This window comes from Mangifera indica, chromosome 8 (assembly GCF_011075055.1).
Source record: "Mangifera indica cultivar Alphonso chromosome 8, CATAS_Mindica_2.1, whole genome shotgun sequence".
NCBI classification, from domain to species: domain Eukaryota; kingdom Viridiplantae; phylum Streptophyta; class Magnoliopsida; order Sapindales; family Anacardiaceae; genus Mangifera; species Mangifera indica.
This window is the reverse complement of record NC_058144.1, coordinates 818,058-844,001: the sequence shown is the minus strand read 5'-3', so window position 1 is coordinate 844,001 and position 25,944 is coordinate 818,058. Positions and strand designations below refer to the sequence as shown.

General features: G+C 34.1%; 3 protein-coding genes, 1 long non-coding RNA gene, 1 other non-coding gene and 1 pseudogene across 11 annotated transcripts; 2 read left to right on the top strand and 4 right to left on the bottom strand.

Moving 5' to 3' along the window:
• Nucleotides 1-1,713: 1,713 nt before the first annotated feature.
• LOC123224231 lies at nucleotides 1,714-4,199 on the bottom strand (annotated as a pseudogene).
• A 141-nt stretch (nucleotides 4,200-4,340) lies between these two features.
• LOC123224228 (calcium-dependent lipid-binding protein-like) lies at nucleotides 4,341-10,783 on the bottom strand. 2 transcript variants are annotated; one of them, XM_044647831.1, is made up of 12 exons: nucleotides 10,459-10,783; nucleotides 10,182-10,290; nucleotides 9,640-9,741; nucleotides 9,105-9,155; nucleotides 8,640-8,760; nucleotides 7,699-7,820; nucleotides 7,447-7,545; nucleotides 6,817-6,897; nucleotides 6,622-6,707; nucleotides 6,162-6,387; nucleotides 5,392-5,556; nucleotides 4,341-4,966 (listed from the first exon to the last, which is right to left on the bottom strand). In XM_044647831.1, the coding sequence occupies exons 2-12, from the start codon at nucleotides 10,284-10,286 to the stop codon at nucleotides 4,583-4,585; spliced, it is 1,542 nt and encodes a 513-aa protein (XP_044503766.1). In that variant the 5' UTR covers nucleotides 10,287-10,290; nucleotides 10,459-10,783; the 3' UTR covers nucleotides 4,341-4,582. The 2 variants fall into 2 exon arrangements, with proteins under 2 accessions (XP_044503766.1, XP_044503765.1); XM_044647830.1 differs by having other exon boundaries at nucleotides 10,378-10,782.
• A 1,421-nt stretch (nucleotides 10,784-12,204) lies between these two features.
• On the top strand, nucleotides 12,205-17,610 carry LOC123224229 (spastin-like). Of its 2 annotated transcripts, XM_044647833.1 has the most exons (15): nucleotides 12,206-12,417; nucleotides 12,520-12,826; nucleotides 12,903-12,994; nucleotides 13,097-13,116; nucleotides 13,843-13,902; nucleotides 13,990-14,080; nucleotides 14,186-14,281; nucleotides 14,365-14,480; nucleotides 14,571-14,651; nucleotides 15,192-15,315; nucleotides 15,586-15,635; nucleotides 16,453-16,543; nucleotides 16,764-16,799; nucleotides 17,044-17,141; nucleotides 17,248-17,610. In XM_044647833.1, exons 2-15 carry the CDS (start codon nucleotides 12,522-12,524, stop codon nucleotides 17,362-17,364), a joined length of 1,377 nt encoding a protein of 458 aa, XP_044503768.1. In that variant the 5' UTR covers nucleotides 12,206-12,417; nucleotides 12,520-12,521; the 3' UTR covers nucleotides 17,365-17,610. The 2 variants fall into 2 exon arrangements, with proteins under 2 accessions (XP_044503767.1, XP_044503768.1); XM_044647832.1 differs by having other exon boundaries at nucleotides 12,205-12,417; nucleotides 13,843-14,080.
• A 1,554-nt stretch (nucleotides 17,611-19,164) lies between these two features.
• On the top strand, nucleotides 19,165-23,645 carry LOC123224230 (serine/threonine-protein kinase Aurora-3-like). 5 transcript variants are annotated; one of them, XM_044647834.1, is made up of 7 exons: nucleotides 19,165-19,285; nucleotides 21,053-21,278; nucleotides 21,376-21,618; nucleotides 21,728-21,823; nucleotides 22,824-23,038; nucleotides 23,135-23,207; nucleotides 23,301-23,645. In XM_044647834.1, exons 2-7 carry the CDS (start codon nucleotides 21,156-21,158, stop codon nucleotides 23,385-23,387), a joined length of 837 nt encoding a protein of 278 aa, XP_044503769.1. In that variant the 5' UTR covers nucleotides 19,165-19,285; nucleotides 21,053-21,155; the 3' UTR covers nucleotides 23,388-23,645. The 5 variants fall into 5 exon arrangements, 3 of the variants coding, with proteins under 3 accessions (XP_044503769.1, XP_044503771.1, XP_044503770.1); XM_044647836.1 differs by having other exon boundaries at nucleotides 19,173-19,285; nucleotides 22,863-23,038; XM_044647835.1 differs by having other exon boundaries at nucleotides 19,173-19,285; nucleotides 20,962-21,278.
• A 620-nt stretch (nucleotides 23,646-24,265) lies between these two features.
• TRNAV-AAC lies at nucleotides 24,266-24,339 on the bottom strand. Its single transcript has one exon. It is a non-coding gene; the product is annotated as a tRNA-Val (tRNA).
• A 207-nt stretch (nucleotides 24,340-24,546) lies between these two features.
• On the bottom strand, nucleotides 24,547-25,539 carry LOC123222614. Its single transcript, XR_006503679.1, has 2 exons — nucleotides 24,890-25,539; nucleotides 24,547-24,745 (listed from the first exon to the last, which is right to left on the bottom strand). It is a non-coding gene; the product is annotated as an uncharacterized LOC123222614 (long non-coding RNA).
• Between the last annotated feature and the right edge of the window lie 405 nt (nucleotides 25,540-25,944).

Sequence of the window (25,944 nt, the reverse complement as noted above, 5' to 3'; positions counted from 1 at the left end):
GTTTCCTTGGTTCTGTACACAGAAGTGGGCCCAATTTTTTTTTTTTGTTTTTCTATTGGCAAGGATGTTGGGTGACGTGGAACTTTCAGATAATGATGCTGAGAGGGCAATTAGTTTGACTTTTTCTGCAAATGTGGTGATATCTCTTTGGCTGGTTACAGATTTACTGTAACTGTCATGTGATGTGAGAGTTTGTTGTCACTTAGTGATGATTTGATGAGTAGTAGGTCGTTTTGCGGTTGAGGATGGCTACTCACGCACTTTAAGATGCGCGTGGTAAACGTGGAGTGAGAATGTGGATCAAGATTCTAGATCTAGAGCTGTACCTGTATGTTGAGAAGGGCATGACGTAGTTTTCTAATCTCCCAACGCGCTTATGGAGGTATGAGTTCTTTGTATTATTCTGTTTATCGATTTAACCCTAGTAAATTGTGAAGTTAATCTGCCTTGAGTTATCAGGTAAAGTTGTCCTGGATGAGGTTGGACTTATAGAATACAGTCACTGTAGCAACAGTAAATCTTTTCAATATCAACTTTTAATTGAATTGTGATTATCCCAATTTAAGTTTAATTTATTCAAACTGTGAAAATTAAATCAATACCAATTCAACTCTGTTGACATTTATTTGATTAAACACCCATGATTTATAAAAAAAAAATATTTAAGTGTAGAAAAAGAGCGTTTGGGTAGAATAGGACGGGTAAAACCATTTTGACTTCTGTGTGTTTGCTTGGTAAAGGAATCCGTGTAAAACTCACGAGAGGAAAAAGTTTAGGTAATAAAACAAGAAGATAGAGATAGAGTGAATAAGAAGAAGAGAAGAGTGAGATCATGTGAGTCCCACTTTTTGGTTCTCTCAAGAGTCTTATTGGCTGCACTGATAAAAAACTCACAGCCCACGCCTGTCGGGAGGGCTGACCCCGTGACTCAGATTTCCCAGACTAGTAAGTGATGATCATGTCTTGAAGAACGGGGTTAAGCTATTATAATATAATATTTTCTAGTCTTAGCCCTGACCCTTGTTTATTACGCTATATGTGGTAGTTTTCCGTTAGGTGGGGTACTGACTAGAGATGGCAGGCAAATTTACTAAAATAGTTTTTTACATTTTTAAATAATTATAAAAAAAATTGATTTTAATATATAAACTCTAAGCCTGCCTGCCTGCCTGCCTGCCTCCTCTGCTTGCCACCTTTCTGTACTACACAGACCTCTCACTATCTTCCAACTCTGCTCAAATCTTTGCGGGTAGAAAGGGGATTAATATTTATCTGCATGACAATTAAGGGGATCAATATATTCCCAAAAAGATAAGAATTCCACCATCGCTCTGGCAGGGACGGGGCAGGGCGGAGAATGCCGATAAATGGTACTGACTCGGGGCTTGGTTTGCGTTGTCTAATACAGTACACAGGTCTTGGAGGTTGTTTGTTTTAGTATAGTTGAAGGGCCAAATTCTCTTGATGATTAATCAGGAATATAAATCTGGTAGCTTTAAATATATTAACTTAAAAATTTTAGATGCAACCCATACACCAAAACTGCTTAAAATAAAAAAATTAATCGGCAACCCAGAAGTTGATATGTATAAATCAACAACTTGCAAATTCAAATACAGCTCAAATAGGGTCTTACCTCACACTGCATGATCTCTGCAATAATTTTCCCACAAGTAGTGGCACTGGCAAATGATTTACTAAGGCATCAGATATAAATAACAGGATTTATGACTAACATACACAATTTTGTACAATGTTTGAACATCTATCACATATTCAAAGTCACAATTACACAACAGAAGATGATTGGCTAAAAGGCAAGTTGGGCTTTTTTTTAATCAAATAAATACAATAATGCTTGATAACATAAAATTTCAATTTCATCTGAGCCATAAATCCTACAATATAAGAAATATAACAAAATCAAACTTTGGTTTGTAGAACTAGCCATTATTTCCTATGAAGAGGTATGAATTCTCAAGATATGTCTGCATGGTACATAATTATATTATCTACCATTTTTAGGCCTGAGCTCAATTCCTTCAACGATAATGCCATACGTAAGCTTACAATCTGCAAAATCAAACACACTACAAATCAAAGATCCATCATCACCATTTTCATTGAAGAACTCACCCATCTCAATTTCCATCCAACCATCTCATCTATTTACACATTGTGTTGGTGTATTTCTTGGAGGATCTAAAAGCACTTTACGCCTGTCCCCTTTATCCATACCTGCTAAATAAACACCTAACTCCACAAGTCTTCTTCTGAAACCTTTTCTATCTTCAGCAAGCTTAAACACAAAGTAAGCAGCATTGGTGGTTTTGGGGGACAAAATTTTGGTGTCTATCTCTCCCTTCACTGTTGTACTGTTGTTGACGATGATAGATGAAGATAAATATCCTTCTTGGACAACAAGGACAACGAGGCCGAATTGGAAATGATCTCCCGATAATCAGATGGCAGAAACATCTCCCGCACGGCATCTGAATCTGCAGCTGGTTTGAACCCGGAGGAAACCGCTGAGAATCTGCATGCATCTCGAGCACAAGTCAAGGAGATGATTTTGGATATGCATTCCTCTGGCAGAACAACACTCATATCCATTTTCCTTTTCTTTCCCACTCACCAAACACCAGAAAGGTAAGGCGCTTTTCTGTCTAAACAATTTTTAGGGAACTTTGGCAAAGATTGTTGATTGTAAAATACTTCGCCTATAAGGTTTGACAAACAACTGAAAAAAATATTGATGATAAATTTAGAAAAATATTATTCACTTTTCTTGAAAATCATAAAGCATTTAAGATGCTAATAATTATTAAAGTTTAAGACTTAGGGAATTGGGTTTTCGTGATCCAAATTTTTTATCACTAAACATTATTCCCAAGATTTAAAGGTTGTTATAGGTGTAAAAATAGAGTTTTAGATTGCAAACTTGCTTTTAATGGATCCTTCAAATCAGAATCTATCCCAAATTCGTCTCAAACACTTTTATCATTTTCTACAACTTCATAGGGTTTTTACTCGTTCACACAGTAACAGCCTTGAACAACAATGTAGAGGTTTGTCTGAGAGATAAGTAATAGTCAGATCACAAATGATTGATGAACTAGGAGTAAAAAGTTTGAGAGAAATCCTTCGGGCTGGGCAGTTAGGGTTTCACAAACTCTTTAATTGTTGGGTTATGTGGATCATGATAAATGTACATTTATAAGAGATAAATAATAACCCTAATCCAACTCTTTTTACAGTTGATCCCAAATAGTGTTGATAATTGGACACTGTTTTGACAGTGAAGTAGAGACGGTGAAATCTTATCGGCAAAAGATATTGAAATAGCAAAGACAAGTTTCTGATAGATTACAAATTTTGGGTCGGCGCACAGGCTTGTAATTGATACTGCTTTGGTTGAGCTTACTTCTGTCGTTTTAAATTTGGTCATTTCAGATGGCACATCAGGTGTGGTAAAATTATCTCTGTGTGTGGGTTTTCTTTTCTTATTGTTAATCTTGGAAATGTTTCATCTGATGCTTTAATTGGTGATGCTTTTTTTATTCTAACATTCAGATTATGATAAAGAATGGAATTATTTTTATGCAGAGGTGGATTCTACAAAAGCTATAGTTTGTTTTATTACATTCCTTCTTAGAATTAAGGAACATCTGTTACATGTACTGCATTCTTACCATTTTGAAGTTTTTAGCATTTACTTTTATAAATCTTAATCTTCTTCAGAAGGGCAATTTTATTCCTATTTAGTCCTTCAATGTTATTGCTATGTATTTCTTCAATGTTGGATCTTCTGTATCAGATTCTCAGTCCTGGCCTCTAAAAAGTGATTTATCATTCTTTACTTCTAGAGAACCAACGATGCTATAAAGAATATTGTCTGTTAGAAGAAACTCAAACTATTTTAGGAAACCCAGGGTTGGTTAGGTCCTGTAGCCATATATGGAGGTCATATCAATGGTGTAAAAAAAAAAATTTCTTTCTTTTATGATCTTGGTGTTATGGTATTCCTTTTTCTTGGAGAAAGTTTGCACAAATTTTAGAGCTGTGGGTCATTGATAAATTTTACTGTAATTTAGTGGCATGTTTTTCATCTTTAAAATACAGCTAAAAATGTATAAATCGGCAACCCAGCACCCAATATTTATAAATCGACAGCTTATAAATTAAAATACAGCTCAAATAGAGTATTGTCAAGACTTTGAACTGATCTAAGGCATATAATGTTAAGTCTTACCTTACATGGTATGATTTCTGCAATAATTTTCCTAGAAAAATCCAAGAAGCAGTGGCACTGGCTAAGGATTTACTTAGGCATCAGATACAAATAACAGGATTTAGGATTAACATACACAATTTTGTACAACATTCTAAGTTACAATTACACGATGACCTAAACCGAAGATAATTCAGTAAAAAGCAAGTTGAAGAATACCGGCTTTTTTATTAACAAATTCTCAAGCTAGGAGAAAGAACAGCATAGCAGAAACTACCAAGGAAATAAAATAATTCCACCCAGTAGAGTACATACAAGTATATTTACATTCGCATACCTTGCACCACCATTTCAGCGTTGTAACGACTTTGCACCACCGTTTTCCTGGATGCTAGTCACTGGAGTATTGCTGCCACTCTTTTTGCTGGAATGCCCTGTCAAAGTCCTGCCCATAAACTTTCCTGCTTTGCTCAAGCCACTGCCCACAGCTCCAAGGCCACTCCCAACGATTCCGACGCCAGCACCAACACCACTGCCCACAAGCCCAGCTCCAGCACCAATTCCAGTTCCAACAAGCCCAACTCCAGAACCAACCAGGGAGACTGCTTCATCAAGTGCATCCATTGTACTCCCAATAACACCTTCAGCTTTCAGCTTCTTTCTTTCTTCCAGGATCGTCTTCTCTGCTTCTAGTGCGGCCAACTGCTCCTCTTTATTAAATTCATGGTACAATACCTGAAAATTAAACCAAGATATTATTACAATGGAAAATAACTAAATAAAAGGAAATACAGGCCAGTATAGCATTCTAAATTAAAATCTCCACCTTGGCAAAGGATACAAATAGCAATGGGCTACCCAAGGCCATCATTCTAAGAAATGTTGACAAGCAACAATATTCAGTAAATTCTTATTGCAAACCTTCCCCACAAACAAAATAATTTAATAGGAACATATCATAAGGTATTAGGGTAAGTAACAAAACATTATTGATTGCTTAAACCACGTACATGGGAAGCAAACAGGACATGCCATATTATGAGAAACAACAGAATGTAATAGATTATATATATTTATACCCCAAATAAACTACAGTGTCATAACTATATCTGAAATCACTAACATCAATAGGATAAAACCATGCTGAGCAAAGTGCCTACCTTTACAGCAAGGGTTCCTCTGTCCCTCTTGTCTTTTATTTTCAACATATCAAGTGATGGTTGAAGTCTCAATTCAACCTCATTTGGAGTCTCTGCTCCAATTTCAATCAAAGGCAATTTGGCTATTCCCAATCTCTTATCTTGACCAATGTCCTGATCGAGAACCTGTATAAGAGGTTTAAGAATATTACTTACTTGCACAAAGGAAAACAGATGTAGCCATCCTTAATCCTTAAAAAAAATAGCATTAATAATACATAAGAGCATTAAGAACTTCCCCTCAATCAGATAGCATGGATAGAGGCAACCATTAAAAACACGTAGCAATTTTCATATTCTACACCCCTTCCCCCCACCCCACCGAAAAAATGGAGGCAATAGACCCAGATGCATGGAATCAAGGCTTTGTTTGAGTTGAATGATTGAGGTCCACTAACTTGAACTTCGTAATCAATCTCCAGCTAAAACAAAAATTCGCACACAACATACTGAAATGTTCTGGGGTAAGCCCAACTATGTGTATGACTGTGTACTGGCACATGCAGACCTGATTGTGACTAAAAATTCAAACAAATTATTGTGTAGCATTAGGGATGGACAATTGTTGAAAGTCCGCATGACATTTATAATAATTTCCCACTCATAATGTGAATGCAAAGATATAACATGCATGCTTGCATGTACACATATCCATCAAAGAGGCCACATATTGCGAAAAGCATAAACAAAATAGAATTACGTAAGAAATAAAAGTGTTTGCAGGTTAAAACCTCAAAAACAATTGACTCTGTCTCTTTGTCTTCTGCAATCAACTCAAATGCTTGGTTCCAAACAGGATTGAGGTTGTTGTCAACAACATGTGTTTTAACCTTGAATAGTGGCCGAATATACAGAACCACATAAGGATCAGATTTTCCAATCATCTCCATGTTCTTCAAATTATTTGCTTTTACGACAGTAACTGTAATTTTCCCCTGAGGTTTAAGCTCCAATTCACTGCATACAGAAAAAGAAACACTTATATAACACCATTAGAAAAAACAGAATAAAATAACTACCTAGTATCCATATAATGAAATGAAATAGATTAACTCTAGCACAGGTAATGAATTAAATTGCTCATCCACTATGGCTCAATTCAATATTTTCTAGGGGTTGCACTCTTGCATAGTGCATAGCAAGAAAGAATCCCAAGCAACCGAGAACAGGAATTTGTAGATTAAAATTTACCTTGTATCAACAGGTATACCACCTATTGGGACAACAATCCTATGGGGCCATTGAAGCATGTCTGTGACAATTGTATTCACAGTATCCTAAGAAATGATAAAAGCAGAACAATAAGACCAAGCAACAGTCTTAAGTCAAACAGGACTATTTAATCAAAATAATAATAAAAATTCAAATACCAAGAATAGAACTTACATCAATCATATCCGAAATTCCGGGAATGGCTGTTAAGCTTCCACCAATAGCCTTGAGAGTATAATCAATTCTTGGCTTTGGCTGATTAAACGTATATGAGAATTAGTCAATATGCATAACAACACTAGTTCATGGCAGTGTTAACAAGTGCACAGAGTCTCCAGTCATTATGTGTGCATTATGAATTTCGGACAGACTAAATCCATGTGGGAATTTCTCATCCATTTTAAATCATATGATATAAGCACGAAAATCATATTTAAAAAAAATCAAACAAACACCGAAAGTGCTTAAAACCATTAAGAATGAGAAAATTTTCTGTAGACAAATAGTCAAAACTAATAGATTGTTAAAACAGCATTAAGAATGACTCACAACAGTACCAACAATCTGGATAAAAGTAACAGGGTTGCAGATGTTATTTGTACACATGTGCTCTGCTCACCATAGCTAACACTGACGAGAAGAACTAAACACATTTAATTATCTTCAAATTTTAACTTAAAAAGCAGCACACAACTTTTTAATTTGATTTTTTGTTCCTTTTGACATAGGACTTTGGTGGAAGAGAAGAAAACCACTGAATCCACTTCATATTTGCACACCATATGAAAATTTGTTGAAATATACCTCAGAAAGTAGAGCAACGACAATGGCAGAAATGCATGGTATCTCTTCAGCAAGTTGGAAGATAACACGAATAATGGTAAAAACTTGAAGGTCTTTCAACTGTAGATATAACACCATGGCAATACTTTGATTAGTTACCACTTGTTTGTTAAAATTCTAAATGAAAAAGACAAAAAAAAAAATTATATGGCTTCTAAATGCAACAAAATTCAGAATGAAGAAAAAAGTATCGTTCAAAGTCGATGCACTAACCTGAATGGGTATTGAAGCTACAAGTGCAGCTTCAACACCTAAAATGATGCTTGGATCACCACCCCAACGGAAATCAATATCCATAGTAATTTGACCTTCCTTAAGACTCTGAACACGGATACCTGCATTAAGTAATTATACAGGTTCAAATACCTCAAAAGCAACCAGAGGAAATAAAAAAATATACATATGAGGGATGAGATGAACTTCAATAGTGACAATATCATTAACACACTCAAATTTATGTGAGTTGTGGCCAAACCTCAAGCCAAGGATCAAATTTTGGTAGTGACAATATTAGAATGGGCACACAAGACAGAAACTAAACTTACAAAACATGAAAAAGGGAAATATATACATGGAGGGAAAAAAAAAAGAAACAAAAAAGAGAAATTTTCCCCTTAAAGAAACATGAGATGAAATTCTCTCTTGTTAGCTAAAGAAATCGAAGAAAAGAGAAAATCACTCACCTTTGTAAGTATCCCTATGGCAGCATTAAATTTAAAAAAAAATTGAATCTTAATGCAATTTTATATGAATTTGGGATTTTGTAGTATGTAACAATCTTGGAAGATCTACTTCCAGAAAATTTGAACTGATGTTTTCAAGTTATTATGTTTCAAAATAACTAAATAAAAATCCAAGAAAGGTACTCTGAAATTTACTGAAATCTCCATGAAATATGATACAAAAGTAACCTTAAGAGTTAATAAGACTGGTTGAGCATTAGAACTTCTAAGGTGAAGGTTTGGGTTTGAGCCTCTGTCACGTTTGTAAAACCTTGACTTACCTGGTACAATAGTTGTGGGTCCGATCATTGTGCCCTGAGTTTACCCCTGGGCGAGTCCTTGGTTATAAAAATAAATATGATGTAGAAGTAAGAACGATATTGGAAAAATTCAAAAAAAAAAAAGAAACAAATGAAATAAACTGAAGCATACCTTCAATTTTGGGTGCCACATTGCCAAGAGACAACTTGCTAAACTTTAATGACGTAATTCCTGGAGGTCGGTATTCTTCCAGTAGAGGCTCAACAGATTCTTTTATCACCAATTCTGCTGCCTGAAAACAAACACATTAGCATTGCCTCATATTTGTATTCTCTGGTTCTCTCTCCATATTGAGATCCATTAATCCTTTCTCTTCTTCCTTTACCTTCACTGATAATTTCTCTTCACTAAAATATCTTATATATCTACTAAAATAATTGTACTCCTAGAAAGAAGAAGCCAATAACCTATGATAGAATCATGGCTTTTGTCAAATAGTTCCTTCACATTCTTCGAACCTTTTATTTGCAGTAGTTTCATAAATGAAAACTCTTCATTCATTGTTGAACACTAAGGAGTCCACTGATTTATCTTATCTCATGTTAAGATATATAGTAGGAAAAGCAAGGAGCTTACATCTGCAACATATGGCCATAATTTGCTCAATTCCTTGTTCAACCATTTCACCTGAGACACCCAACCATAGTATATGCACAATAAGCTACATTGGACACGGGAGGAAATCATAGTGATCAAGATAACTTCGGAAGCATACTATTACCAGATATTTCCCAATAAAATTGCTTTTGAATTTAAAAGCACATATCATAAACCAAAAATATAGCACAAAAAGCATAACTATAGATCAGAACAATTTCCTTAGATAACTTATTAAGTAAATTGGGTCTTTCATGCATTAAATAATTAGCAGATGATACTCTTCCTTTAATATTGGCAGCAAAAACAAATAAATAAATAAACCAGCAAAGTGACTTTTCAAAAACCCAGAATTCATCAGATCATACTCTGACATTTTTGTTAAGAAACTTTTACTTTTAAAACAAAAGATTAATTTGGAAATTTTTTGTTTTCTTTTTCTGTTTAAAAAAATTATATATACACTAGACAAAAATGAAAAAAACAAAAAAGAAAGAAAGAAAAAACAGCCAACCTGTTCATACTCAGGGAATGATATCCATTCAGGAAAATTGTCACCACATATTTTCTTCAAATCATCTCTTTTAAGTGACCCAAGAAGTTTAATGTCAACTGCCTGAGGGAGCAAAATAGATAAAATGAATAACCGTCATGGAGAAAAGTAGAAACCAGTCAAAATAGTACTAACCTATGAACAAACCACAGAGAAGCGATAAAACTGTTTCAAATACCCAAAATTCATTAATATTACAAGAATATTGCCCATTTTTACTCGATAAAGTGCCTCTGATGATGTGAAGAATGCTACTATGCTCGTTTGGAAGATAATTCTTCAAAAACTCAAGGCAAAACTAACAGTGTTTGGTACTCTACTACTTCAAATCTTAATCCAGACATCAAGAGATAAGTAAATTCAAGCTATATATGGGTAAAAAATCAGTAGAGCAATCCTATGTTCGTTTTAATTCTTTAATCCATAACTATCTGTGAAATTTTCAAAAGGCTAAAAGAAAAAGCTTGTTTTCCATAAAAAAGAAGTTGAAAAAAATAGCTTACCTTTGCAACTCGCTTGTTGCTTCGGTACCTCATCATGTGCCGCCATCCAGCCATTAATACAATCCCAAAGATCGTCCCAAATAAAATCCCGGAAATCAACCCCATTTTCCTGGAATCCAAACAGAATTTCGATTAAAAAAAGAAAAATCAAGAGAATCGAAGAAATTTATTTTCTTCAAGAGAGAGAGAAAATTACAAGCCGATTGAAGTGTGCGGTAAATGAGTTAAATAATTTGTGGATTAGAAATGAGAATGAAATTTAAAACGTTGATCTCACAACCCTCTACAAGTTTGTCTCCAACTTTTCTCTCAGCAGACGCAAAGGTTCCGATTCGTTTTTGCAATTTGGCGCGTCAAAAGTATGGACTTCTCGCTCTAAGCATCGACATTTGTTCAGAGAGATAAAAGCATTCAACCGGTGCAGGCCAGAGCCAGAGCAGAAAGAAACTCACAATTGCCAACTGCAAAATTACATGTCCCTCTGTCTGTTGCATTGAATTTTCTGCTTTCATTACTTGCTTAACCGACGTCCATACTGCGCAGGTGGAAATATCCTTATCCCGTTCTGGATTTTCCATTAAATTTTGGATTTTCTATCCTTTTCGCTACATTTTGTCTCCTTTACTGCACTACCTACTGAAGAAAAATCGCTTCCTTCCATAACGGTTGAAAAAGTAAGACCGACACCCAAAAATTGCAATTTTTGTTTAATACCCACAATCACAAAATATTTATTACCCATTGCCATAAGATTCATTCACGATTAAAGATTGTTTCGTTTTGAAATGTTTGAATTTGGATTGAACGAACCATGTATGAACTAAAGATTAGGCTGATTTTTTAATGTGATTCGGACGAATCGAATCACATAATAATTACGATTTTAATTGTTTAATTGCATATAAAAATACAATTTAATCAGATTTTATAAAATTTTATTTATTTAATGTGATTTTAACCGTGGATTTGATTGCTTTTTTACGTAATTTCACACAAGTTAACATATTTATTTGTCTTTCTAACACATTATGGTTCTTTTCAAATACTGAATTTAAATATTGTGGCTAAAAATTAGAATTTAGAAATTGGTCAAGGACTATTTTTTCCCTAAATTTTAATATAAAAATAAATACATATTTACAAGATATTAAACATTTTAATATTTATTGGTGACCTTATATCTGTTAAAAATTTTAGTTAGAATTATAGATAAAATCATTATTTACTAAAAAAAATTTTAAAAATAAAAATGTTATCATATTTTTTTTTCGAGTTTAAAAATCTCATAATTTTTTCTTTAGAAGTTTTCAAACTTTAAAAAATAATTATCTCACCCAAAAATCCTTGTTTTCTTTCTCCCTTCTTCGATGACCATCTTTGACAATGACTACCATTGGAGACGAGATAAAGAGCCTACAACTATGTCTAACAATCAAAGAGATGCGTCTGTCGACAAAGAAACATCATCTTTTTGGTTATCAAAGATGGTCACTGACTCTCTATCTTATCTCTAGATAGTTGTCATCACAAGATATGACAAAGAAAATCTAGGAATTTGGAGATTAAATATTCACTTTTTAAAACTTGAAAACTTTGGATAAAAAAAATTGTGAAAATTTTAAATTTAAGAAAAAAAATTTGATAAAACTTTAATTTTTTAAATGTTTTTAATAAATAATAGTTTATCTCTAATTTTAACTGAGATTCTTAATAGAAATTGAGTCATTAATTAATAATTAAAATTTTAAAATCTCACAAATATGCATTTATCTTTGTATTAAAACTTAGGTGGAGAATAGTCCTTTGACCATTAGAAATTAAGTGGGTGCCAAATTATTTGGCTAAACCTTGGGTGAAACGTAATTTACCATCTAAAATAGAAAATTGAAATAACACCGTGTACTTTTCGGAATGACGTTAATAATAGATATAATACGACATCGCTTAATGATCGTTAGATCAAATTCGAAATTATGACATTATTAAGCGAACAACTTGGCGCGCGACATAAGCTATAAAACCACTCGGGCCTCCTTTTTTTTCGGTCTTAATTTTCTAACTTACAAACTGCTCCTTCTCCTATTTACAAATCATGTTCCGACCCATATTCTACTGACATCTTCAAGTTTCTCCCAATCTTTACTGAATTCTGTGATTCAATTTCCAGGTTCTCTTCACCTAATTGATTTCCCGTACAGTGAATTTCATCACAAATTCTTACATGATCCGTGAAATGGTTCGTAAAATCTAAATCGTTTCCATGAATTTCAAATTTCCTTTTTCTTTTTTCCTCTTTGAATTTAAACCTGAATAAATTGTTTTTGGTTAATTTTGTCAGACATGAGTTTCCTCAAAGGCATCATTGATTCTCTAGGATCAATTTTCCCAAACGATAATTCGCCCTATGAATCTGGACAAAACCCTAGCTCTTCCACAATGGATACTGGAGCAGGAACTTTAGTCACAAACGAAAGAACAGCATACAAGCTTAAAGGATACTTCGATTTAGCTAAAGAAGAGATTGACAAAGCGGTTAGGGCTGACGAATGGGGTTTGGTTGACGATGCTATTATTCATTACAACAACGCCCAACGAATTTTAAACGAAGCTATTTCGACTCCTGTTCCATCTTATATCAGCTCTAGGTATTAAAATCTAGGACATTTGTGTTGTTTGTTCATTCTCTCAAATAGTTTTGATAATTGGACACTGTTTTGACAGTGAAGTAGAGAAGGTGAAATCTTATCGGCAAAAGATATTGAAATGGCAGAGTCAAGTGTCTGATAGATTACAGACTTTGGGTCAGCGCACAGGTTTGCGATTGATACTGTTTTCTTTTCATTGACCATTTTCTTTTATATCTTTTTAAAAACCGGTTGTGCTTACTTTGGCCTTTCTAATTTTGGTCATTTCAGGCGGCACATCAATGAACAAGGTACGGTAATATCGCATCTCTGTGTGTGGGTTTCTTTTCTTATTGTTAATCTTGGACATGTTCCATCTGATGCTTTAGTTGGCGATGCTTTTTAACATTCTGAGTATGACAAAGAACGGAATTATTTTTATGCAGTGTTTGATTCTGCAAAAGCTATAGTTTTTTCTATTCCTTCTTAGAATTAAGGAACATCTGTCACATATACTGTATTCCTACAGTGTTGAAGTTTTTAGCATTTACTTGTATAAATCTTATCTCATATTAAGGCTTCAGAAGGGCAATTTTCTTCCTATTTAGTTCTTCAAGGTAGAATTAATGTTTCATAAGGGCATTTTTATTGCTATTTAGTTCTTTAAAGTTGAAACAAAGAACTTTGGAATTTCTGTATCAGATTCTCTGTCTTGGCTTCTGAAAATCATATATCAAACTTTACTTCTGGAGAACCAACGAGTTTATAAAGATTATTGTCTGGCAGAAGCAGCTCAAACTATTTTAGGAAACCCAGGGTTGATTAGGTCCTCTAGCCATATATGGAGGTCATATCAATGGTGTAACAAACTTTTTCTTTCTTTTGTGATCCTTACGGATACTGGTGCTATGGTTTTGAGAAATGTCTTTATTCTTTTTTCTTGAAGAAAGTTTGCACAAATTTTTGAGCTGTATGTTATTGATAAATTTTTTACTGTATTTTAATGGCATGTTTATAATTTTCAAAAATATTTGCAGAGCACCATCCCTCGTGCCCAAACTGCTGCAGTTTCATCAACATCAAATTACAGAAAAAAAGTGTCACAAAATCCTCTACATTTGAATAAAAACAATCCAGTTGCAAGGAATCAGACTGACAAAGCTGTAAACTCTAAACCTCTGCAGGAATCTGGTAGCAGATATGAATCAAATTTGGTTGAAATGATAAATACAGCAATAGTGGATAAAAGTCCTTCTGTGAAGTGGGAAGATGTTGGTGAGAAAATTTTCTTGCTTTCTCCCTTTTTTTCGTAAAAATAAATAAATTAATGAATATTTTTTTATCACATTATAATTTCATAAGCACTGGATCTTTTGGCAGCTGGCCTTGAGAAAGCTAAGCAAACTTTAATGGAAATGGTTATTCTGCCAACCAAAAGAAGAGATTTGTTCACTGGCCTTCGGAAGCCAGCAAGAGGTACTTATTGATTAATCCAGAAAATGATGTGTTAGCACTTAAGACTTGTTACATGGACAGAATTTCTTTATTTTGGTTTTCAGGTTTGCTTCTCTTTGGTCCACCGGGAAATGGGAAGACCATGCTTGCCAAAGTAGTGGCATCAGAGTCACAGGCAACGTTTTTCAATGTTTCTGCATCTTCATTAACATCAAAATGGGTTTGTCCCTGTCCATATTGTTTTGTTTCTACTTATTATGCAAATAGCGCTTTTCTAAGTTGTGTCCTAATCAGTTCTGCTGTATATTAGGTGGGCGAGGCTGAGAAGCTTGTCCGGACACTGTTCATGGTTGCTATATCAAGACAGCCGTCTGTAATTTTCATTGATGAAGTATGCTGATTTGTCTGGAAAATCTATTCAAAAAACCTCTTCCTGCTCCTGTCTCACAAGTTGCTTCTGCTTTGCATGTTATCATTTGTTACTGTTATTGTTGTTATTGTCATCAACTTTTCCATTTGGGTAGTGGTATCACTGTCACTGGTAGTACTTCCATAACTTAATTTGATATGTCAACTTACTTTAGCTCGTTCTTAGTGATCTGTAAGAGTTAAGGAAGTAATTCAACTGCTAGAATATTCAATGTGTTGCTTCAGGATGCTCATCTCTTTTTGAAATAGCATATTATTAAGTTCAAACATCTCAGTGCAAATATTGTCTAACACAACTGTTAAAACTAGCAATACCTCCAGCATTGCTCAACTGCAATATTTCATCTAAAACAATTTTGTGTATGCAAAAATTTGAGGATTTGTTGTCAAGTTTGCTTGTCAATCTGAGTTTAGTTAAATTTTACTGTAATGATATCTATTCATCCCTGGTTTCTATTAGATGGTCATTGACTGTGCATATTTCCTTTGTTGCTTTAAATAGATTGATAGCATAATGTCAACAAGGTTAGCTAATGAGAATGATGCAAGCAGAAGGTTGAAGTCTGAGTTTCTGATACAGTTTGATGGAGTTACATCTAATTCCAATGATTTAGTGATTGTCATGGGTAAGCTTCATATATTGTATTATTGACCAGTTGAAACCTTGGTGGTCTCTTGGACTCGTCAAGAGTGTAAATCTTGGCAACCTTGTTCCTCATAATGTTTATTTTAGTTTTGATATGGTGATTGCATTTCCTTTTCTTTTTAAAATTATCTTCAAAATTGATTATGTGCATCTCCTGACCTGAGATGATATATGATTTTTTTTTTTTCAAAGGGAGTACTTATAGGAGTCCCTTACAATTTTGTAATTTCTTGGTCTTCATATATTGCAGGTGCTACTAATAAGCCACAAGAATTGGATGATGCAGTTCTTAGGAGATTGGTTAGTATGTTAATGAATTAATTTTTGAAACTTGACTTATTATTGGAAGTAGATGAGAATAGTACCAGGTTGTGGTTCAAAAGATTTTCTTCTAGGCCATTAGTTATAGTATTATGCTTCTCTCTTTTTCTTAAATTCTGATGATATTCTTAATAGCAAATCCTAAAAATTATACTTAATGTACCAAGAATAATATTATTTAAGTCCTAAAAATACCCATGCAGGTAGATTTTTTATTTTTTGGTCTTTAGCTAGGAGACGTAACATTGCCATTAGTTGTAGCCTTAATTTGGAGGCAGTGTTGATTCATGTTCTACTGTTTAATATATTTTTCCTGCTGCTTCTGCTTCATTGATGCTATTGATGTCTAGACAAGTGATTTTTAAGAGCTGAGTCTGTCCAAATATTCTGGAATTTTGTTGCCTTTTTGTTTAGAATTGTTCACTGTTATGAGTGTATGTATTTGTATCGTAAAACTTATCCATAAATTACCAGCTAGAGTGGCAAGAGAGAAAAGATAATGGATATCTAGAGAAGTATGTTTGAAAAATGTAGGGTGGATGAAGCTGGACGTAATGTACTAGTTTTTAAACTTTTCTGTTCTGTTCCATATAACAAGTCAGCCTTGTCAGTTATGCTGCTTACCCCAACCCTTCCCATCCCCGTCCCAGTTGCCTGGTCTCCATGGCTTAGAAAATGTTGACTTGTGACAATATAGTGTGGCCATTGCTGTGCATGTCGAGAGTCATATTCTCTTTGTTTTAAGTGGCATATTATTTGACATTAGTGACTCATTTAATGTGAAAACCTGAACCAGGTGAAGAGAATATACATACCTCTACCTGATGAAAATGTTAGGAGACTTCTTCTTAAACACAAACTGAAGGGCCAAGCATTTTCCTTACCTGGTAAATCTATCGAGAAGAAGGTTTTTTTGGTGATCAACTGATTTCTGCAATCTTGGTCTTTGGTTGTAAAGGACACTGTTGAATCTATGTGTATTCTGCAAATAATGTCTGTTTATAATACAGTTATGGCACTGTGTATTTCACAATCGTGTATCCCTTGCATTTTCTGTTAATCTGCTGTCTTTACTGAACTTTGCTGATTCTTGTCATTATCTGTCAGGTGGAGACCTACAAAGGCTTGTGAGGGACACAGAAGGTAAAATTTTTATCTGTATGATAACATTTTCACTAATATTTGTTTGGATGGTAGTGGTATAAACCATTTTAATTGGCAAAAATTAATTCAGCCAAGATTGAGACGGTTTGTGTCTTGCAGCCAATGAACTTGTTCTGTCAAGACACTTGACACAGCCTGATGCAATCACAGTATTCAGAATATTTTATACTTCAATTCTGATATACAAAATGAAAATTTTAATGTGGCAATGTGTAATAAACAGGATACTCTGGAAGTGATTTACAAGCATTATGTGAAGAAGCTGCAATGATGCCAATTAGAGAGCTTGGTGCCAACATTCTGACTGTCAAGGCAAATCAGGTAATCCGGCTAGAAGATTTTGGACCTGGTAACTTTTTTTTCCATATTTTGGAGAAATTAATATTTGATGCTAACTGTTGTTTTTTTTTCTTTTTCTTACTACCAGCTAAGACCTCTAAGATATGAAGACTTTAAGAAGGCAATGGCTGTAATTAGACCCAGTTTAAATAAAAGCAAGTGGGAAGAACTTGAACAGTGGAATCTGGAGTTTGGCTCTAATTGAATTCCAAATCATCTCTAATATGCCCTCACGATTTAAGAACTTTCTGGAATGTAAATCCTTTATTTTTATCCCATGTATCATCTCATTGCTGTTATAGAGGATATCATATGATCGAGTTGTCTGTAGCTAGTACCATGAAGTTGGTTTCAACAGTGGTTAGGTTATAATTTGGTATGATGTGAGATAGATACACTCGCCAAAGGATATTTAAAACCCAGTAAAAAATTTTATAATTGTTAGGATTCATTACAAGCTTATCTGGTGAAGATATTACGTCCAACCCAGGAAAAAATTTGAAAGGCAAAGTTGAAGTTTAACATGTAATGACACGTGCATATTACCATCTTTTTTAAAGCCCAAGGTCCAACTTCAAAGAAAATACATTTAAGAAGGCAAGAGACGGTCGAAATTCGAACCCAAACATATGACGTGAAAAGACCACAATAACCCGCTCATCATTAAACACGTCCGACAGAACTGTTTTCCGTATTGATGGAAGTCTCATTTTTCATCGACCTGGCTCTGTCTCTCTCTGGACAGTAACGCTCGACAGCCGAGTACCGCCTCTTTCCTCCATTTCTCAGTTTTCTTCACGGTCATTGTTACCTGTCGGTAGACCTGGCGACGGTTCGTGAACCATCGGTTTCGGTTTAAAACTGTCGGTTCATGGTTTAAAAACATAAGGACCCTGAATCGAAACCGTAATAGGACGGTTCGTCTACGGTTCGGAACCGATGGTTCCGGTTCATGGCCCCGGTTCAGAACTGACGGTTTCGATTCGAAATTGATATTGAACCGTCAATTTTAATACATGATTTTGATTTAATTTTTAAATTATTAATTACAATAATTAAAAATTAAAAAAAAGGTTTTGACTTAATTTTTCAATTAAATTTCTTCCGTATTTTCTTAGGGTCTATAAGTTGATTTTTATTCACATCTGATATATGTAAATATTGACCAAATCTCTTATTACCGAAAGAATTTTCACTACTTAGCATTTTTTGATAATAAATAAAATTAATTATATAAATAAATTATTTGATTAATTATAAAAGATAATAAATAAATAAATAAAATTAATTATATAAATAAATTATATAATTAATTAGGAAAGATAATACAAAAATAATAAATAAAATTAATTATATAAATAAATTTTATAATTAATTATAAATTGTATAATAAAAATAGAAATTAGAATTAATAAAAAATTAAAAAGGAATTTAATTAAATTTAAGAGAATTTGATTGAATTGAAATATTGAGAAAGTATTAAGAGTTGAAAGAATGAGAATGAGAGTTTGAAGGATTGAGAGTGAGAGTAGTAGAACGATTGAAATTTGAAATAATGAAATTTGAATTGATATATATATATATATATATATATATATATATATATATATATATATATATATATATAAAAATTGAAAAAATTAAAAAAATAAGGGGGTAAAATAATTTAAGAAATTGCAGGGGACTCTATGAAAAATTTGCAGGGGACTTGGTCCCCTGCAATGTCGCTGAAAATTGTCCCCTGCAGTTTTTCTTCAAACTTCAGCAAGCCAACGGTTTAAGGGAACCGTTGGCTGTTTAAGTAAAATTTAAAAAAATTCAAATTTTTTCGGTTCAGCACAGTAACATCCGGTTCATAAATCAGTGTGAACCGACGGTTTTACGGTTCCAATTTATGTAAACCGAAACCGAACAGCAAAACCCCGGTTTTGATTCCGGTTCATTCCGGTTCCGGATTTGCCGGTTTTATCCGGTCCGGTTCACGGGCCAAACCGGCCCGTGGCCAGGTCTGCCTGTCGGAAAAAAGAATCATAACTCAATCACCATCATCGTCTCAGTCGTCATTCTACTTGTAATCCAACTGTTTCGTAATTGTGTCGTTGTTTAAGTCGTCATTCAAATCGCTTGTAAGTTGTTCTTCTTCCCGATTTGTTTTTCATTTATGAATCTATTGTTTGGTGTGCATATTCTGTTTGTTACCTGTATATTATGTTTGGTAGTTGTATATTCTGGTGGTTTGGTGTTTGATTTTTTTTTAGTTTATATCCTTTTTTTTTTTTTTTGTGTGGTGTTTGGTATTAAAAATGAATATACTGTTTGGGGGGGGGGGGGGGTGGTGTGTGGTTGTGGGGGGTTGGTTTGGTGCTTGATTTCGAAGGTTTCGGTTTTTAGGTTGTTTGGTGTCTGGTGTTTGTCACTCTACACACTAGCTGTTTGTTATGTAATTAAACAAGAAGAATAGGAAAACTAAAACAAGGTGCAGAAAAAAAAAGGAAAAAATGATGGGCAGGCAGGCACAATATGGTGAACGGATCCCTAAAAAAAAGTAATCAGAATCAGTGTTTTAGTAACTTTGATGCATGTGTTTCTGCATACTTGGCCTTCCTTTTTCTGGATTCTTAACACCATCAACTAGGTAATGCAAGAAGTTAAAAAGAATCCTGCAAAAGCCAAGAACATGATTTTGATATTGATGTTTATCTTGGACTCTGGTAGCCAGAAATTCCATTAATCTATCAACTGTATGGTATATTTAAACCTTACGCCAAACATTCATCTTCAGGGTACAAACAAATAGTATAACATCGCATAGATTGGATGCCTTCAATTCACCATAAAAGGCCAAAACCTTGTTGGGTTTTTGCTAAAACTGAAACACCATTTATTTTTTTCCCTTCTTCAACACACCAATCCCATTCTCATACTGACTTTAAAACAAGACAAATTTAAGTTGTTGCTCCTGTTCTTCTTAATAGTTGGCTGTTGTGTTGTACCAATGAATCATTCAATGATAACAAAATAATTATGAAATATCACTGAATGTAATTATCTAGTGCTTTGAACTGCAGAATATTGAAACAGAAAATTTCTGTATGTATTTTGATCCCTTGGGATGTTAGGGACACCATTGAAATAGGTAACTAACCAAATGCGACAAGTTATTTCAAAACTAGAAGAACTGATTATCCAGTTATATGAATAAGTTGCATAATATGCATGAGAATAGTCCAATTTAAATTTTTTTTTTTTTGCATAGTTGATGCACTTACCGTTTTATTACAAATGATTTACTGCAAAAGACTCTCAGGAGAGGAGTTTTTATTCCAATTTATACAATTTTATTGCACCTTTTAATTAGATTTCAAGATATTTTTATAAAAAGGTAGATTTACATGGATGGTATATTCAAGTAGGGGCTGCCATAGTCCCCTACTCGGATCATCTAGTGATATAATTGAGGTTGCTCTACCTTACTATTCAAACTGCAATCAAGAAATTAAAATGAGGACTAAATTGATTATTTTGTCATGCTACATGATGTAGTCATTTAATATTTGAAGGTTATCTTTGTTTATCTAATAATATAGTTTACCAAATTTTGTAAGATTGCACACATCAATGATGAGTTCCCGCTACGAAAGAAAAAAAGTTCATCTTCCTTACTCAAGTTGAGAACAATGACTGTAGTTCCTTAACATTGTGTTTTGTTTTTCTTTCGAGTCCAAATTTTGAAGTGAACACATTATGTAACTCTATCTTTTGTTTTTTCTTTCTTTGGACGTGTTTACTTAAACCTTCTTAGTAAAGAATTCCCAAACCGTATTTTTTTTAGTTTGGTTTGATATCTAAAATGGTTTAGTTTTGCTTAGAATTTTTTGAAACCGTTTTTTCAGTTTTGTTTGAAAAATGTCTTAAACTGCACAAAATCAAACTGTGCACACCCCTAGTTTCAAGAATTCCCAATCTAGTATCAGCCGAAATTTGGAAATTCCACGAATGAATTCGGAAACTGAAGCAGGAGAAAATCCTGGGAGACAATGGTCCTTGCAAGACTTTGAGATCGGAAAGCCCCTGGGCAAAGGCAAATTTGGCAGAGTATACCTAGCTCGAGAATTCAAGGTTTGTTATTTATTTTTATTTTTTCACTTATTTTTCTGGTTTCAAGCTAATTTCGTTTTGTCATTTTTATTTGATCGGGAAATTTTGTTGAGTATAGAGCAAGTACATAGTGGCATTGAAGATAATATTCAAAGAGCAGATAGAAAAGTACAGAATTCATCATCAATTGAGAAGAGAGATGGAAATACAAACAGGTCTAGTTCACCCTAATATACTGCGCCTCTACGGTTGGTTTCATGACGATGAGCGAATATTCATGATTCTTGAGTATGCACATGGTGGTGAGCTTTACAGAGAGCTCAGAAAGAGAGGTCATTTCACTGAAAAGCAAGGCGCTACGGTATTATTTTAACGATTTTTAAATTTTGTTCTTCATTTTATGGGTTTTTTTTTTCACTTAAATTTCTTTCTTGAGATATCATATATAATTTTCACTTTTTTATTTTCAGTACATTGCAAGTCTCACTCATGCCTTGGCATACTGTCACGACAAGCATGTGATTCATAGAGATATTAAGCCAGAAAACTTGTTGCTGGATCATGAGGTATACTTTAAGAATGTTTAGTTTCTTTTCCTGTAATTTCACTGCATGTTGTTAGTTTTTCAATCGAATTTGAAACAGCACATTTTTGTTTGGTCTAAAACAAAGTTTGGGTGATCTGATTGGTAAGATTGTTAAAGGTAGTTGGGTCAACATGGAGAAGTTTGATAAGTTATCTGTCGGATTGCTAGCAGATTCTTCTATTTTGTTAGTTGTTGAATATTTCTCACCAAAAAGCCAAATAATTATTCTATGAATAATTTCTAGTGATATAAAGTTGTCACATGGCATGTCACAAACGAATGACTGTAAGTCTTTTATCTTAGTACTCACATTTTGAGTGAAAGATCTTTTGTGAAACTCAAAGCAAATCCTTGGATTATATTTAGTATTGTACTTTGTTACAACTTTTTTGGAGAAATTAAGTAATTTATAAAAACAAAAATGACGTGCAAGAATACGAGGGACATACCCCAAGCAAATGTCAAATGAGTCTCATAATAAAACAAAATGAGCACACAAGCTCCCGATCCCAAAACTAATCTTAATACTTTAGAAAATAAGAATTTGAAATCCTTGTCAAACCAGAGTCTGCCAGGTGATGTTTTGATTATTGTTAGGAAACAGCAGCTCCTACTCAAACTTCATTCTGGCAGGTGTTTAATTATGGGGTAGCCCCCACTTTTGCTAATTGCATGCTTGAGCACCAGAAATATATGGATGGTTTTAAGGATTGTTAAGGCAATAGTAGTTTATTTTTCTGTGTATAACCTCATCCGTGGCTGCTACTAAACTTCAAGATGCAGTGCTGTGGTCCAGTCCTTATTCATGATTTTGTTCGGAAAATCCCAGAAGTAGAGACATAAACAGCCCCTATACTTATGTCCTTATTCATGATTTTGTTCGGAAAATTCTGGAAGTAGAGACATAAACAGCCCCCTATACTTATGATTTAGTTAATTTGCTGAAACTAGATTTATGTGTGAATATGTTTCATGTATAGGGTCAATTAAAAATTGCCGACTTTGGATGGTCAGTACAGTCAAAAAGCAAGAGAAACACTATGTGTGGAACATTGGATTATTTAGCACCAGAAATGGTGGAGAACAAAGCTCATGATTTTGCAGTTGATAACTGGACATTGGGTATTCTTTGCTACGAGTTCCTCTATGGTGCCCCTCCATTTGAGGCTGAGAGTCAAAATGACACATTCAAAAGGTCATAGAAGGTTATGGGTATGCTTTATTTAGGTTGGATTGAGGTATATTGTGAATGGGTTTTAATCATACAATAAAATCATTTTGTCTTATACAGGATTGTGAATGTTGACCTGATCTTTCCTTCCACTCCTAGTATCTCATCAGAAGCCAAAAATCTTATCAACCAGGTAAGCTTATCCTCTTCTATTACCACAGTGATATGGAGTTGAAAACAAGTATTGCACTTAATGACTGAACTGTGTTCCTGAAAGCTTTTGCAGCTTCTGGTGAAGGACTCCTCAAAGAGACTTTCTCTCCGGAAGATTATGGAGCACCCTTGGATAATTAAGAATGCAGAGCCCCTCTAAGGGTAGCTGCAATTTGTAAGGTCTTTGAAGTTCTAATCTCATTCTGTTTTTTGTATTAAGTTTTAAACTAATTCTACTAAATAATGTTGAACTTAAAATTTGTAATGCTCGCGAAAATCAAAGCTTCTGTATACGGTTACATTCTTAGGTGTTTGTACAAGGGTCAGATTGCTTTGGTTTTTTTTCCTCAACGTGGAAATGTAACCATTCAGATTCAAGAATGTTGAATGGATCATACTACTCGATATTCCTGTTTTAGTTCACTTCAGATTGGATTCAATCCAAGTTGCTTAAGATTGATTTGAACAAGCCAAGTTTGAGTCAAGACTTGGGTTTGTTTTTATGAAACGAATCGATTTTAAACCGATTTGAATGTTTGATTTTGTACTGTTTTAGATTGAACCCAAAATAAGAATGTTTTCGAACTAAGTTTGAATTTTAATTCATCAGTTTAGAGCTTACTTTTTTTGGATTAGAGTTGATTTTGAGTTAGGTCTGGCTTGAGCTTTGATTGAATTCTGCCCCAACTTGGAGCCACAGCTATGGATGCGAAGTCAACAAAATGTGTTTGTATTTCATTCCAATTCATGAATTTTCTACGTAATATATTGCATGATCTTTCTTAGGGGTAGATTCGGGCTCTAGCTAGCCTTAACGAATTTTGATAGAGCCAAGTTTGAGTTCAATACGAAAGAGATAAATTTTACAAAATATTGCTTTGAATTAAAGAACATGTTTTCTTTTATCTCGAACTCTAGCTGGAAAAATTTCTAGAACCATGAAACTCTAAGCAGCAACAGTAAGCGCGAACTGCGAAGTAAACAGTGTTTGTACACTGTAAATAATTTAAAAGTAAAACTAACACATCTACGAAACAATGGCGTCGCCCGGACTCGAACCGGAGACCTTCAGTGTGTTAGACTGACGTGATAACCCACTACACCACGACACCTTTGCCTTTTGTTCTTCACTTTTCCTTTTAAGATTTTAAGTAAGGAGAGGCTATTATTATTCATGGTCCTATAAGCGAGCGGTAGATGAAATCTTCTTTACACTCCAATTCCACAGAACAAACGGTATAAGATCAAAGTATCAAACTACTGTATACAAATTTTTTACCTTTATTTAATATGATTGACAAATTATAATTATCCATTGATTTATTTCTCAAGTCAATGAAATTGCATTAATTTCACATAACAATTTTGTATTGCAAACAGTAAACAGAAGAGAAAACAATTGAATGCTGGCGACCTCTCGAATGTGCTGCTCACTATACTTATGATCAGGACTTACATTCTTAATATACCTCCGTTTCTTTCAGTCAGTTCCTCTGCACCTCCATTATGTTCCTGCCACTGAAACATTGGGGAAGTTTTGTAGAAAGGTTATATCAAATTCTTCACAGAAGTTCACATTAACAGAGAAAAATCAATATTATGAAACATGTATGATAAATTTCTGTCTACAGCAGAAAAACAACAAAAAATTTACAAACAAACCTGAATTCAGAATTCACGGTATCCCAGCTTAATTCACTGAACCAACATGCATATCGTTTGCTTTTACCAAACCCATAAACATTCTGAAGAATATACATATCTCAAACACCAATATATACTTGTAAAATTCATCAAATCCTTTTCTTCACCAAGCTCCTTGGTTGACGTTGCTCCTTCCTCCTCGCTCTTGTGGATTTCACCGCCACCGCCTTCTTCTCCTGAAGAAGAGGTTGAAATTTCACTACTAAGAATCTTTGAGAAAATTTTAACCAAAAAAAAAAAAAATCACATCGTAGCAGCCCAATACTATCAATTAAAAACCAAACAAAAAATCAGTTTGCATAGCGGTTGAGGCTCCAGCTCCATTGTCATAAGAGGATTTATATGATTGATACAACTGAATCAAACCCTAATCTCTTGATCAAACACCAAAAGGATGATCCAGTTAATCTATCGAAATATTAATCTTTCATTTTTGTTTAAAAAAGATTAAACCAAAGACAACTTAAAAGTCCATTAAAATGAATTGAGAAATCCAAACATAGCAGATAATCAACTTAAATAAATAACACTGATGGTGAGTGAGCACTGTAGCCATTGTCACAAATTTTCTGGCAGTTTCAGCCTTCTGCAGTTCTACTACGTGCTAAATTTCTGTGAATCTCTCATTCGACAACATGCAAAACAGCCGGGCTTAAAGAGTGCATGTCTTTTACTGTTCTAAGTACAGTGTTATGATGTATTCCACGCGCCATGTCAGACTGCTTGTCTGGCACTAATATAGACTGTGATGTGATACGTCAAGTGGCTTTTTCTATTTTGTGGGCCATGTTCAAAACCATGCTTTAATTTCAAGGACCCTTCTCCTCCTCATCGATTTTATTTGACAAGTGCCTGACTGGCTTCTCATAGCGAAACGGGTGTCTCCTTTCATTGGCATTGCAAAACCCATAATAAGGGGAAAGCACTATTTCCCACCAAAGTTTTAGGGAAAAGAACAATTTCCCACCCAACTTTTAGCCTAATTTCAAACTTACACCCACGGGAGATGAAAA